Source organism: Nansenia antarctica (genome assembly GCF_963989245.1).
Source record: "Nansenia antarctica genome assembly, chromosome: 11".
Taxonomy (NCBI): Eukaryota; Metazoa; Chordata; class Actinopteri; order Argentiniformes; family Microstomatidae; genus Nansenia; species Nansenia antarctica.
The window spans coordinates 19775534-19790533 of NC_137681.1; the positions used below are offsets into that span (position 1 = coordinate 19775534).

General features: G+C 42.6%; 1 protein-coding gene across 5 annotated transcripts in view; it reads left to right on the forward strand.

Annotated features, from left to right (window-relative positions):
* The window catches only part of LOC308167692 (voltage-gated potassium channel KCNC1-like), a gene marked incomplete at both ends in the record, with an annotated part of 54457 nt that overhangs the window by 527 nt on the left and 38930 nt on the right, over positions 1 to 15000 (forward strand). For all 5 annotated transcript variants that reach the window (XM_080542130.1, XM_080542131.1, XM_080542132.1 and 2 more), the window contains one exon: positions 1 to 97. This exon is cut by the window's left edge and continues 527 nt beyond it. In XM_080542130.1, coding sequence (XP_080398256.1) covers positions 1 to 97 — 97 coding nt within the window. The remainder of the gene's footprint in view (positions 98 to 15000) is intronic.

Below are 15000 nucleotides of genomic sequence, written 5' to 3' on the forward strand. Positions count from 1 at the left end.
CATGCAGGAGGACGTGCGGAGGCAGGGCTGGTGGAAGGTCTGGCAGCCGCGGATATGGGCCCTTTTTGAAGACCCGTATTCCTCCAAATACGCCCGGGTGAGTTGATAAACATATCCCTTCTGTCCTTGATTTGAGTGGTTGAATTGTTCAAGTGTCCATGTGTCTGTTTGAGCTACTGGTTTATAGGCTATACCCTCTGTTGATTGAAGTTGTTGTTGTCTAATTCCATGATGTGTCTGTTTTTAGAATCATCTTCAGAATCATCATATTTGAGCCTTAATAAGTTGTTACAAGTTGTCAGAAATCCTTCTCCTGTCGGATCAAAAATCTAATCAAAGTGTATTTATTTATTCATATACACAGAGGATGCAATGAGATGCTCTGGGCCAGCCAGCTCCTCAACAGTGCAACAATTAAGTCATAATCAATAATGTCATCGTATGTCCATAACTAATGATATCTGAGTTGATTTAAACCTCCATCGCCTCTCAGCTCGGCTTCCCTGACCGTTAGTGCTTAATGACGGGACGTGGACTCACTGATGGTGAATTATTAATGTTGATAGCGGAGGAAAGATGGAAACGGTATGGCTACGATCCCATACATGTATTCCAGATGGGGAGGGGGGGTTCCGGAGAGCTACAGTAGTCTACCAGTTGATATCACAGTCATATTCTACACAAGACGGTTTATTTAACCAACGATATCGTTTTCACTTTTATCGGAGTTGATCAATTGGGAGTTTTGGGCACATTTGACAGTTGAAATAAGGGTGAATAGATCAAAAGGTTTAGCAGCGGCAGTGGTTTTGGTTTGCATAGACCTCCATGTTCACGTTTGACTGGATACGGTACATCATTTATTATTTTATTTTTTCAGACGAAAATGAGCCCATCAAATCCCGCTGATATGACTATCATTATCATGACCGCTACAGTATTAAACCAGTATCTAACGTACCAGTAACGTACCAGTATCTAACGTACCAGTAACGTACCAGTAACGTACCAGTATCTAACGTACAGTATCTAACGGCTCTCCTTGTTTCCCGCCTCCAACCGTCCCCGTTAGCTCGTGTTTGTTGACGATGCGCTCGAGCAGCACGTTACCGTGGTATTTACCGAACACTCGTTCAGGGTGTACGACCCTCAAGCTTCAACACACAACTGCTTTAGAATCTCTCTCACTGTTTGCCCTTGGTGGGGGTGGTGGTGGTGCCCATCGGTGTGTGTGTGTGTGTGTGTGTGTGTGTGTGTGTGTGTGTGTGTGTGTGGAGGGGGGGGGGGGTTAGAATCTGTTATCGCCCGTTAGCGTTCCTTTTACGCATGCCTCTCCGTCCCACTTCCAGCACGCGGTAATCGAAGCTGGTCGGTCAGATCGGTTTTAGTTGGCGGCTACAGTACAGAATTAAAAACCTTCAAACGGTTTTATCGTTTGATGATTCACCTCATAGAGCAGAAGTGACACGTAGTTATGATCGGTAATATGATTATTGATCTTCTCTTTGGTCCACGACGATGATGCAGGGTTGGCATAAACATTCAAACTGATTGATTAGGAGATGGCTCTTTATTCACATAGACCTCCTGAATGTGGCCTTACAACTTCTTATAATGATTTGGATAATTGCGCGTGACCAGTTGGCATAGTTATGATCATATTGTAACTGCTGTATTGATGATTTTATTGAATTTGTGAATACTTTTTATTGGTGGTTGATTGCAATTCAGGGTATCCTCTCAGGCAGATATGTAATGTGTGTGTGTGTGTGTTTGTTTGTGTGTGTGTGCAGGGCCGGTCCTAGGCATTTAGGTGCCCTAGGCGAGAGTATGATTTGATGCCCCCCCCCCCTCCCCCCAAATTTTAGGGGCGCCACCACCACCACCACCACCACCACCACCACCACATTAAGCCACCAGTACTGCCTCATCACCACCCACACATTCAACAGTAAAAATATGGACAACAATGGTTTCAAGACAAAAATAGACAGTAGGCTGAGTCAGAGACATGAAATTCATAGACATGAAATTCATTAAAATTAAAAAACATTTGGCATTTGGCGCCCCCCAGGCATTTGGCGCCCTAAGCGACCGCCTAGTTGGCCTATGCCTAGGACCGGCCCTGGGTGTAAGAAGCAATTGACTAGGTAGAGCACGGGTGGGAGGTAGATCAGAGTTAACGAGTCGACCTCTCAAGTTGAGAGTGAGGGGGGGATCCCTAAAAGTATTATGCAGACTGTTGTCAGATCTAAGTAATATGCCAATGGTTATCAATGATACCTCTTATCTGTTTATAACTTCTTGCGCTGAACTTGTTCTTCGTAGCACTCATGTTTCTCTCGTAGTCTGGCTCTCTGCTGCAAATTCTCTTAAATATATTATAGAGAAGACTATTTTTGAGTGGAAGAGGATGGCAGGAATCTGCTCTAAGGAGACTGTTTCATGCAGTGGGTTTGGTCAAAAGATATAAAGTGCTGTTCTCACATATAACTCACAGGTCAAGAAAACTAATACGATTGTAATCAAAATCCATAGTAAATGTGAGGTATTCTGAGCAATTGTTTAGATAAGCAAATAATGATTGTAACTGTTCAATATTACCCCTCCATAACACACAAATATAATCTATATATCTTTTCCAAATAAATATGTTAGATGTAAAGATATTGTTAGTGTAAATGAACAATTCTTCAAAAAGGGCCATATAAAGATTGGCAAAGGAGGGAGCGAATGGACTTCCCATGGCCACACCCCTTTGTTGAAGAAACCAGGAGTCTTGAAAAATTAAATAATTACAAGTGAGAATCAGTTTGACAAATTGAACACGACAGTTTAAAGAGGGGGTAGAGTGACAGTCTCGCTTAGAGAGGAAATGTTCCGGTGCCTCCACCCCTCCACCCCTCCTTCATGGGGTATAGAGGTGTACAGCACAGTGACATCAACAGGAACAAGAATCAGTTCATCATCTGGAAGAAGGTTTGTAGACTCAATAATAGATAACATGTGACCTGTATTCTTGATGAAGGATCGGACGTCCTCGGCTAGGGGTTGAATAAAAAAGTTGACATAGGATGAGGTAGATGATGTCAGTGATCCAACACCTGCTACAGTAGGGCGGCCGAGGGGGTTGTTCCAGGCTCTTGTGGATCTTAGGGAGAGTAGGAAAGGTAGGAAATATGAATGAATGAATGAATGGTCTTTATTGTATACTATATACAATACTGGGTGTTCCATCTTTAGAAACTCACATTCTTTTTTGGTGATTTCATCCATTTGAAAAAAAAGTATCAATAGTATCATTATAGTCCTCTTAAATAGTTGGGTCTCCAGGAAGTCTCTTATAGAACGTCTCATCAGCCATTTGCCTTAAACATTTCTCGACATAATCAGTCTTATTCATAACCACAGTCTCATTTTCATGTGAGAGCATGACCCTAGTGTGAGTCAGCGTTTGAGACGTGGAAAGACTCTGGTTCTCTGGGAGGGTTTTAGACTGGAGGTAAGTGTGTGTGTGTGTGTGTGTGTGTGTGTGTTGTTTTCACATACACAGTCAGTGTCGTATGCAGACAGTTGGCTAAGTTACACAGGCTGATGTGACATTTAGAGGAGATATTCATACGCACACACACTCAGACTCACACACACAAACACCATACACAGCACACACCATACACACACACACACACACACACACACACACACACACACACACACACACACACACACACAGCAGTCAAATCAAATCAAAGTGTATTTATCATAGACAAAGAATACATCCATAGACAGTGCAGTGAAAGGCTCAGGACAGCTAATTCCTCAACACCGCAGCCAACAATATAATAATAACAACAACAACAACAACAATAACAACAATAATAACAACAACAACAGTAATAATAATAGTAATAATAATAATAAAACAATTATTAGTAGTATTTTGGGCAGTAACACACATACACACACACACTAGCTCAAACACACACACACACACACACACACACACACACACACTCACTCACTCACTCACTCATTCTCTAGCTAGCAAGCTCAAACACACACACACACACACACACACACACACACACACACACACCCACACTCGCTCTCTTTCTCTCTGAATGATGAGTGTCAGGGTAGAAGAGAGGGATGAGTGTCAGGGTAGAAGAGAGGGATGAGTGTCAGGGTAGAAGAGAGGATGAGTGTCAGGGAGGAAGAGAGGATGAGTGTCAGGGAGGAAGAGAGGATGAGTGTCAGGGAGGAAGAGAGGATGAGTGTCAGGGTAGAAGAGAGGATGAGTGTCAGGGAGGAAAAGAAGGATGAGTGTCAGGGTAGAAGAGAGGGATGAGTGTCAGGGTAGAAGAGAGGATGAGTGTCAGGGTAGAAGAGAGGATGAGTGTCAGGGTAGAAGAGAGGATGAGTGTCAGGGAGGAAGAGAGGATGAGTGTCAGGGTAGAAGAGAGGATGAGTGTCAGGGTAGAAGAGAGGATGAGTGTCAGGGTAGAAGAGAGGATGAGTGTCAGGGTAGAAGAGAGGATGAGTGTCAGGGAGGAAGAGAGGATGAGTGTCAGGGAGGAAAAGAGGGATGAGTGTCAGGGAGGAAGAGAGGATGAGTGTCAGGGTAGATGGATAGATCTAGCGTCACCTGATCTCTCCCAACGCTCCTATTGGATTTGATATAAGGTAACAGGAAGGGTGTGTGTGTGTGTGTGTGTGTGTGTGTATATGTGTGTGTGCCTGGCCTGGTCTGGTCTCTGGTCTAGAGGGAGAGAGAGAGAGAGAGAGAAGAGGGTTGATATGGGTTGATATGACTCTAGAGGTTTAGGAGGTTGTGTGTGTGTCTATGTGTGTGTGTGAGTGTGTGTGTGTATTATCTCTCGTCATGCCGCTCTTCTTCATGGATGATCGCATGTGGCGTGCGCTCGTGGATATACTGTAGCCACACTCACACACACACACACACACACACACACACACACACACACACACACACAGACACACACAGACACACACAGACAGACAGACACACACACGTGTCTATGCTGGCTTTTCTGCTGCAGTAGAAGACAGAGAGAGAGAGAGAGAGACGGAGAGGGAGAGGGATAGAGAGGGAAAGAGAGAGGGATAGAGAGAGATGGAGAGGGAGGGATAGAGAGGAAGAGAGAGAGGGGAGAAAGAGGGGGGAGGGAGAGAGAGAGAATGATGGAGAGGGATAGAGGGGAGAGAGAGGGACAGAGAGAGTGGGAGAGAGAGAGGGAAAGAGAGGGGAGAGAGAGAGGGAGAGAGAGTGAGATGGAGAGAGGGATAGAGCAGAGAGAGAGAGGATGAGAGAGGGAGGGGAGAGAGAGAGAGAGGGGTAAACATTTGGAGGTATGATGGCATGTGTAGGGGGTAGGGAATTAGCGTCTTAGCGCATTTGATCTGCACACACACACACACACACACACACACACACACACACACACACACACACACACACACACACACACACACACACACACACACACACACACACACACACACACACACACACACACACACACACACACACACACACACACACACACACACACTGTGATGGCCATTTTTACTTTGGATGATTTGTGTTTAATGTTTTGAGTTATATTTATATATTTTTTTAAATCAGTTTTTAGTCATATTTATTTATACATTTTGTTCTGTTTTTATTGTCTGTTTTTGGTTATTTATGTTATGAATAATGTTTTTTTTTATGTTTTTGGTTATAGAATTATTAGTGTTTTAAGTGTAATAAACAAATTTGTCCATTCCAAAATAATATAACATTCCAATGTCTTTTCCAATAATATTCTTAAGCACTGTACATCATTTCTTTTCACATACAGCATGCATTTAAGTGTGCTTAAGAACAAATTTCATGTTTTCCATTTCAATATTCTTAACTTAAAATTCCATAAACAGTCATTGAATAACAACTTTAAATCTGTTTCAAGCAAAAGGCATACATTCATAATAGGCCTTTCCAAATCATTGGTCTGTGTCTTAACACACACTTTAAGCACAAAACCCATAATCCTTTGTAGTGTCTGTAATGCGTCCCATAGACCATGAATTCCTGGGACAGACTCATCAACTAGCTATAGGGACTTTAGATCTCCAACTAAAACGTTTTGATGGGGTTTATTCGTTGGCATGGTTGCATTATGGGGAGGCATTCCTTCATCCATCGTTTCCAAAATAGGTAATGTTCTCAAATGTTCACCCAGGCCAGTCTGGCTCGCGACTGTCTCAAAGTGCTCCAACACTGCAGTATACTGTTCATCAAAGTTCTCAGCCACTAGCTGATCCAGTGGGCAATCTGTTGTGTCCATTGGCTCACGCAAATCACACAGTCTTTGTGAGGGAGGTGAAGTCAGCTGCAGAAATTGTGACAACTGCCAATGAAAAGGGCTACCTGTAGGCAAAATCATTTTTCAGTTTTTTACATGTGCTTAAACTACAGATTGTAAGCTTTCAAATGATGCATCATACATTGAAATCGGAAACAAATTGAAGACGACATGAGTATTTGAAAGTTGCTACACCTGAAATCACTAAGCACAGAAAATCCCCATCAAAGATAATGAATCCCCATCAAACAACAAGAAACGAAGTCATTGTGTTATAGATTACACTTATTTAATGAACGTAAAACTGTTCGGAAAAATAACGAGAGGGTACTTCACATCTTCGAGTTGAATGTTAGCTAAAAAAACGAAAATCTGAAGAAAAAAAAAAAACTTTCAAGACGAATTTCACGTCTTTCTCATTTCCGAGAGGTGTCTGTTTACATCAAATTGTGACACAATTGTTCTGGGCATGCAGTGTTAGTAATTTTCAGACAGTTTTCCAAAGTGTAATTGATGTCCTTCCTTCGTAGCCGTCGTTCTTGCTCTCCCTCCTTTTGTGAGTTTCTTGAGGTTCTCAGCCACCTCTTTCTTTGATGGCTTCTTATTCCCTTCAGCTCGGTAGGTAGCTGTCAGTTTCTGTTTCTTGTGCTTTATTTCCATCTTCACAGCCTTTGTTTGAGTTTGACTTTTAGGACTTGCTTTCCCATTCAAATCCTTCTTTCCTGATTTAGGACTTGTTTTCTGTTTCAAATCCTTCTTGAACTTTCTTGACATGTGTAAAAATCCTTGATGAGCTGTATTGTTGGGCATGATCACATTGGGTTTACGAAAAGGAAGTTTAAGGTGGTAACGACGATCTTTAACCCTCCGGTTGTGTTCATGTTTGCCCCCCCATCCTTGGTGTTCCCGGTCTAATTAGACCGGTCTGATTAACTGCTTCATATCATAAAAACTACATGGTCAAATTTGCTAAATTTGGTACCTGGTGAAAGCTGAGACCTGTGAGATGTAAAAAAAAAATGAACATAGATATGACCAAATTACTGTAATGTGACTAAATACACAGTAGAAATTGAATATTTCATTTCCGTTTTTGAGAATTTCAAATAAGAAGGCCAGTTACACCCTGAAACTCTATCTCTGCCGGTGTTGTTTGGCAGAGATAGAGTTTCAGGGTGTAACTGGCCTTCGTAACTGGTTCTTCAACATCTCAACATATACTGTGCAAAATTTGATGAGACATAAACAATGTAGACTACTGGTTAACCTGAATAACTGCAATATAGAAAGAATAGACACTGAAAATGTATTCCAAAATGAACATTTATTGTAAAACAAATTCACAGAACATCAGAATGAATAGTCGTGTGTGTGTGTGTGTGTGTGTGTTTGCTTGCAGAAGCAAGAAAGCCAGGACATATACTATACCATTGCCCAATCATAGCTGTTACTGTAGTGTTGCATGTGCATATAATTCTATTTTGATGATTGGGTTGAGAGAGGAGGTACACCACAAGAACGGTGGTCAGGGTCAAGGTCTCTCTGCCTGTGTGTGTGTGTTCACCCACAGGAGTGGCATTTTGCAATCAGGTCAGAGTGTGCCTTGCAAACGTAGGCATCACATTTGTAGCATGTAAGGCTTGTTTTATTGTCTCTAGGGGCACAGAGCTTGCATCTTTGCCTTTTCCGCCCCTGTCCTTGCTGGGGGGCAGCGGCTGGGGCTTGCTGACTCCTAACCAGACTGGCAGAGGCTGGTGTGCGGGGAAGGTGCTGGCGCCTTTGAGTTAGAGGAGTAACTAATGCTTTCCCGAGCTCTGCCAGGAAGAGTCTCCTCTTGAAACACTTCCCCCGATTCCACACTGGGTCGATCGCCATCCATACCACATATGCGTTACACGCAGACACATCCAGGATGTTGTGGAACACTGCCACTGGCCAACGGGCTGTCATTCGCTGGCAGGTGTACATGCCAGTAAGCTGCAATGAAAGAAAACATAAATAAGAGGTTGGAAATAATATTGAATCTGTCGTACACAAAAATGCATTGTTTCACACGAATAAAAGTAAAATAAAATGCATGATAGATGAAAATATACATTACCTTATCAAGGCAGTCCACACCTCCTTTGTTGCTGTTGTAGTCCAGGATGATCTGGGGCTTCCTGTCCTCTGTGGTGCTGACAGCAGCGTCTTTGTGTACCGTGCTCATCAGGATGACATTTTTATTCTTCTTGGGAACATAGGACACAAGACAGTGTGTGGCAGTGAAAGCAAACTTTGATGAGAGTATCTCTCTCCCTCTGGTTGACACCAGCGCAGGGGGAAGTTCAGGCTTGTTCTTCCTCACTGTCCCCACCATGGTGAGCTTGCGTTTCAACAGCTCCTGACCAAGCGCATATGAGGTGAAAAAGTTATCACATGTGATATTATGCCCCTTGAGACCGGCTGTCATGTCCAGCACAACACGCATGCTCTGGTTTTTTTCTGGCCTTCCATCAACAGGTTTTCCCGTGTAGACCTGCATATTCCAGGCATAGCTGCTCCTGGCATCACATGCTGCCCAGATCTTGATTCCATACTTGCCTGGTTTGCTTGGGATGTACTGCTTGAAGGGACAGCGACCTCTGAAATGGACCAGGCGCTCGTCAACTGTCACCTCAGGGCCTGGATTGTACATCAGTGGTAGGCGCTCCACCCACCTGTCCCAAACGTTCCTGATGGCAGCCAGTTTGTCATTTCGCCAGCGGGCAGGTCTTGTATCTCTGTTATCAAATCGGATAACTCTCGACAGGACATGAAACTGCTGTAATGACATAGTGGACTGGAATATAGGCCTCCCGCACTCCGCATCCCACAGACTCTTTGTAGCCTCATTGTTTGACCGATATACTCCTGATAGAATCAACAGACCTATGTAGGCTTGAAGGTCTACCTGGTCCAGTGCTCTCCATGTGTCCCCAAACACACGCCTCCCCTCCAGGTTTGTCATGTCCAGTACAATTTCCTCAATGGACTCTGGTAAAAACAGTTGGAAGCTGGACTTGAGATGTCATCCACACGAGATGTAGCAAACCGCGTTGGTCCTGGTGTCATCCTTATGATGTTTTCCACTCTCGCTCTGCTTGCTCTAAACAATGTTTAGTCTGGAAGGTCTGGTTCGGATGGGCAAATAAGCACGGGAAAGAGAAGGGTTCCCATAACAAACACCTAATTGTTTAGTTTGAAATGTGTCAAACTTTATATATGAGGTATTTGAACAGGTCTGATACATCCTGGAATGTTGTAGCTTGTTACAACTTGTGTTAACCATTAATTTCCTATGGCGGTCATTTTTGACCGGGAACACCACCGATGTTACAAAGTTGACTAAAACCTCAAAATTCAATGCCAGTGGTTAGTCAGCAATTTTATATGTTCAAATGCCTAGTGTGGAAGATATCATAAGGCCTTGAGGCAATCAAATGTAAAACACAATATTTATGATTGATGAAAGTTGCTCTCGGTCAGATTTGACCGGGAACACAACCGGAGGGTTAAGTTCAGCTGAATCAGACACTATTCTAAAAAACTGCTTATCTTCCTGTGACAGGACAGGTCTTCCAAGTTGGTGACAGATATTCTGTTGACTTGTACAGTGGAGTCAGTGACTTTTCCATTCTCCCCAGAGCCAAGCGGGCCATTGATAACCCAGCCGAGAATAGTTTTAACAGCATACGGCCCACTACCTTCACTGTTAATGATCTTCCAGGGTTCTAAAGCTCTTGGGGCGTTGACACCTATTAGTAGCCCAATACTAGCATCGATTGGTGTCAAGTCAACCTTCTCCAGGTAAGGCCATTTTCTTATGTCTTCCTCCTTTGGAATGTTGTTGTGTGTCACAGGAATGGATGACTTTGTAAAAACATCAGGCAGTTTTAAGAATGTGTCACTGTCTAACGCAGCTACTTCGATACCAGATATTTTATAACTGGTTGTTGCCTTTTCTTGACCCATTGTTTTTAAAAGTATGTCTGTTTTCTTGTCAGGGGCATGAAGCTGCTTAGACAACTCCTTGGTACAAAATGGTGCGACCTCCCTGGGTCCAGGAAGGCATATTTCTGTATGGACCTTGTTACTTCTTCCAATTTGACTCTGACAGGGACGATTGCCAGAGCACACTTCTTAGTTCTGGCGCCAGTATGGCTACCGGTTGCCATGGTACCAACTGTGTCCAAGCTGGTTTCTTGTCTTAGATTTTCCATAGTTTGTTTTATGTGTAGGATTGTTGGATGGGTTTTCTTACACACATTGCATTACAATGCGCTTCTGGCAACTTCCACTCATGTGTCCACTCTCCAAACATCCAAAGCACATTCAAAAATTCCACTTTTTCATTATTTGGTTTGATTTGGAATGTTTCACATATTTCCAATGAATGGTTTCTGCTGCAGAACATGCAGGGCTTTGTGAATGCACTTGGGCTGCTGATTGCAGTAGGTGCTTGTCTGTTAGGCTGCCACCTTGCTGGCTCAGATGTAGATGTTGGTGAAACAGCTATGGCAAAACTGCTCCCCCTGGTGGTCGATTTTGGGTAAGCTTTGTGCTGTACTTTTTCATCTGAGATTTTACTCAAAGGATTTTGAATTTGTCCAAAGATAGGATCCAGCATAATTCTTTGCTGCTTGTCGATAAACACCAGTAAATCCCTAAATGAGGCGGTCTGTTTGTGTTTGTCAGATATGCACCTTTCTCGAAGTTTGAATAATTTTGACACAATGATCCTTAAATTGGAGGGTGTTTCCAGATCTGTAACATAGTCCATTTCCTGCATGATGCTGAGACAACTTTTCAAAAAGATTGCACATGATCTCATGCCATACGCTAGAGATGTCCCGATCCCATTTTTTCACTACCGATACCGATACCTGGGCTTCAGGTATCTGCGATACCCCGATATCAATCCGATATTTTTATTTATTGTTTTACTCCTGAATAATAACAAATATCTGCAGTACTCAGTGACCAACTGGTTTAAAGTTAAACTTATTTAAACAGCAGCATTCAGCATTGTAGAAAAAATGAGTTACTCTCTCAGTGTTTCCTCTATATGCATTTATTCGTGGCGCACCGCCACAAATGAATTTCCTCCGCCACTAATCGATTCAGACAGTCCACTTTGATTCAGGCTGCGCAGAAAGGCAGCGAGTTATTATGACCGGAGAACAGAAAAAAAGCAGATTGAAGCTAGATTTAGGCCGCTTCCAGACCAACATTTCGTTACGATTTAGGGCGTAGTTATTTACAATATGTTACAATGTTGCAATTAACCTCGTCGTTTGTGTTCGCACTGCAATCGAGACTGAAGCGAGGCGACGCGACTGAAGCGCGACTGAAGTGAGACTGAAGCGAGACAACGCGCTTTCATAACAGTTTTGTGATTGGTCCGAATTTAGCGGGACATTTGGATTTCAGGAAATCCCTCTCCTCACTCTCTCTCTTAGCCCGTCGCCGGTGCCTTTAATCCCGTATCCTAATCGAAAATGCAACATCATCAGCGACGACTGTGGGTTATTGCATTTACTGCTGTTCTCTGGTTCATGTTCTTATACCAGTGCTCACTATAGAGTATTTTAAATGAACATTCGTAATGTAGTCTAGTCTCTGATGTTCATGGTCAACTAAATCAGCCTATTTTGTGAAACAAATAATGTTCCCGCTAATGGGCTAACCGAGCAGCCTCGCACCTAACGCTAGCTTCGAACTATTCATAGCAATATGCGCGGGGCAAAAATAATCTATTGCCTCTAAAATCACCACGAACAGAACGGCGGAGGTACGGGTAAGCAGGGCTCATGTTGGTTTTCTTTAAGTCAACTGATAGCATTACCTTGCTGTTGTTGTTTACCGAATGCTCCTGTCACACTGTGATTTTACTTGTGTAAACAGTTAATGAGTAACGTTAGCCGGTTTTGTGCGTGTACTCTCACGTAGGCCTACTTCAGTGGTGTAGTCTAGTTTTTTCTAGTGGGTATACTGTGATTTTTCCCTCCCAGCCTCATATCGTTCATAAAAATACATCTGCGCTCCCTGTCTAACGTTATATATATCTAACATTACATGTTATAAGGCTGATCTGTGCATGATAGTGCTGCATTTTGACATATTTCATGTCGCATCTCCCCCTGTTGATGGTATACGCTATAGTCAGTCCCAATGGTCCAAAAGTCAAGTGCTTCGTAACACAGACGGGGTGAATTTTATGAATGAAAGTGAAAGTTCTGTCACAAAACGCTGTTACGTATCCTCGCACATTTATAAGTAAATATACAGAAATCCTTGGCCTTTCCTAGTGGAGATACGGGGTAGTCCTGCGTATCACCTAGACTACACCACTGACCCTACTTCGTATTGATCTTTATGTGTGTGTCAGGGTTTCCGTTAGAAAAAATGTGTGCCGGTCAACGTGTCCGGGAAGATTTCAATTTACCGGACAAACGTGAGATATTCCGGTCATCATATTATAATATAATATAGCTGTTTGTCGCGGTGATTACTGTTGTGTAGCCTAGCCTATATATGCCGTTTAATGTCTATTTCTCATCCGATACGATTAGATGCGAGCTATATAATAAATATAATAATATAGGCTTCATGATTCGCATGCGCGCTATGCCATATGTCCAGCGCTGAACGCGCGCCACACTGGGAACTTAACAGACTGCATCGATCAATGAACGGACTCCACATTACGTTAACTGAAGTCTGTTAAATTGTTTGGGATTAATGTGAGTTTTCTATTTTCTCTTTTCAGTTTTACCCTTTTTTATCAATAAAACAACGTCATTTCTATAACCAGGTCTCGCTGGTTGGGAAGGCATTTAGTTTAGCTGCCTGTCAAATCATACTTAATCGGACTCGGGAGTATGACAATGAGGAGAACATAACTGTTTATTGAGAAACGATTGATAGGCAGGCTGGGATACGTATATAAAGAAATACCACAATGTCTAGATTTATAACATTTTATTGAAAAGTGCAAGAGGTTACATGTAGGCTTCTGGCGTGACACATAGGCTAGCCTAATTTCCGTTCATATGCCTTTTATCAGATAAAATAAAATAGAATAAAACTCTTTGAAAATAAATAGGCTTTAAATGAACTTGCAATGCACATAGGCTAATTTCCGTTAGATGTTAATAGGCCTATAGTAGCCTATGCCTTTTCTCAGATAGGGGATAGCCTTAAATAAAATAGCCTGCTATTCAGGCTTTCAGTAGCTCAGTCAGTCCCACATACTGATGACATGCGATGCCATTTTTTGCCATGTGAAATGCAACTTGTAGCTGAGAGTGCAGCTTATTGTTAGCCGTTTCATTAGCCTGCTCACAGTGGCCTTTCATAGCGGTTTGCTGTTGCCTCAAACTGACCGCCGATATGTGGTCACTGCACCGACTGTGATCAGTGAGAGCCGACATTCTCATATTCGTTGCTGCTCTCATGATCCGTTATTCCTCCCCGATTTTTTGCACGGTGAGCAGAACATTTTTCCTTCCCCATCTAAACGCAGACAGGGGAAATTTTCTTTCCATTCAACTCGGAACCCTCGAGACTTTTTGGCTGGAGGAGCCACTACGGCACTACTTAAACTTTGTCTTGCCATGTTTACCTCTCGCTCGCTATGGTGCACTTTGAGCTGCAACGTTTGCAGGTTAAAAGCGCTAGCCAATACAAATAAAAGTTATTATTATTATTATTATGGTGGCCCGCTACGCAGGGTTGCCAGATGGGCCGGGTTATCGCCGAATGGGCTACTGGGTTTAGCGGTAATAGACTGGTTAGGCTGTAAATTGTCAATCCCATCTGGCAACCCTGCCGCTAGGCAGGCTATTGCCGCTGTTTCGCGGAGTCATCATCATGCCGGCGTCAAATCATATAATAATAAAAGAAATATATAGCCTATATATTCGTCTTTTTTAATATAGAAGGAATCAGAATGTGACAATTAAACTTTAGCGAATTGTATTCAAATTGTGCTTAGAGGGAATTATTTTCACCGGACAATATGACCGACGAGTTTTACATTTGTCGGACTTCAACAAATTTTACCGGACAAAGACCGGTAATTACCGGTTAACGGAAACCCTGGTATAGCCTATTATAGTTCACGTTCTCAAGTTCACTCAAACACCGTTTACTCATGGATTCCCAAGTCAATGTTTGATCTTTCAAATTGTTATCCTTTCCAAACGTACTCGAAGCCAGTAATCAAATTATCTGACTTCCGTAAAGAATTCATTCCTTTTAGAATAGTCATCCAATCCTCCGATTTCCATTATCATTCTTTTTTAAATTATATTTTGTAGCCACCAATTCCTCCTTTGCAATGAAAACAGTTATAGTCTGGGTTGGATAAGAACGCACGCCACACTGTCCTTGTATGTTGTAGAAAAATTAAAAAGGTTTATTGTCCAAAATCAAAAGTACTCCAATATCCAAACGAAAAGAGAAGTAATAAAGCAGATGGTAAGGTATGAGATTAAAGAATAGCGTGAACGTGGTCAAAATAATGTTTTTCCTAGACTAACCTGTTTCCATGGGCCTATCCTATCACCTCACCACGTGACAATCAATTACGAATAAAACACCAATACTT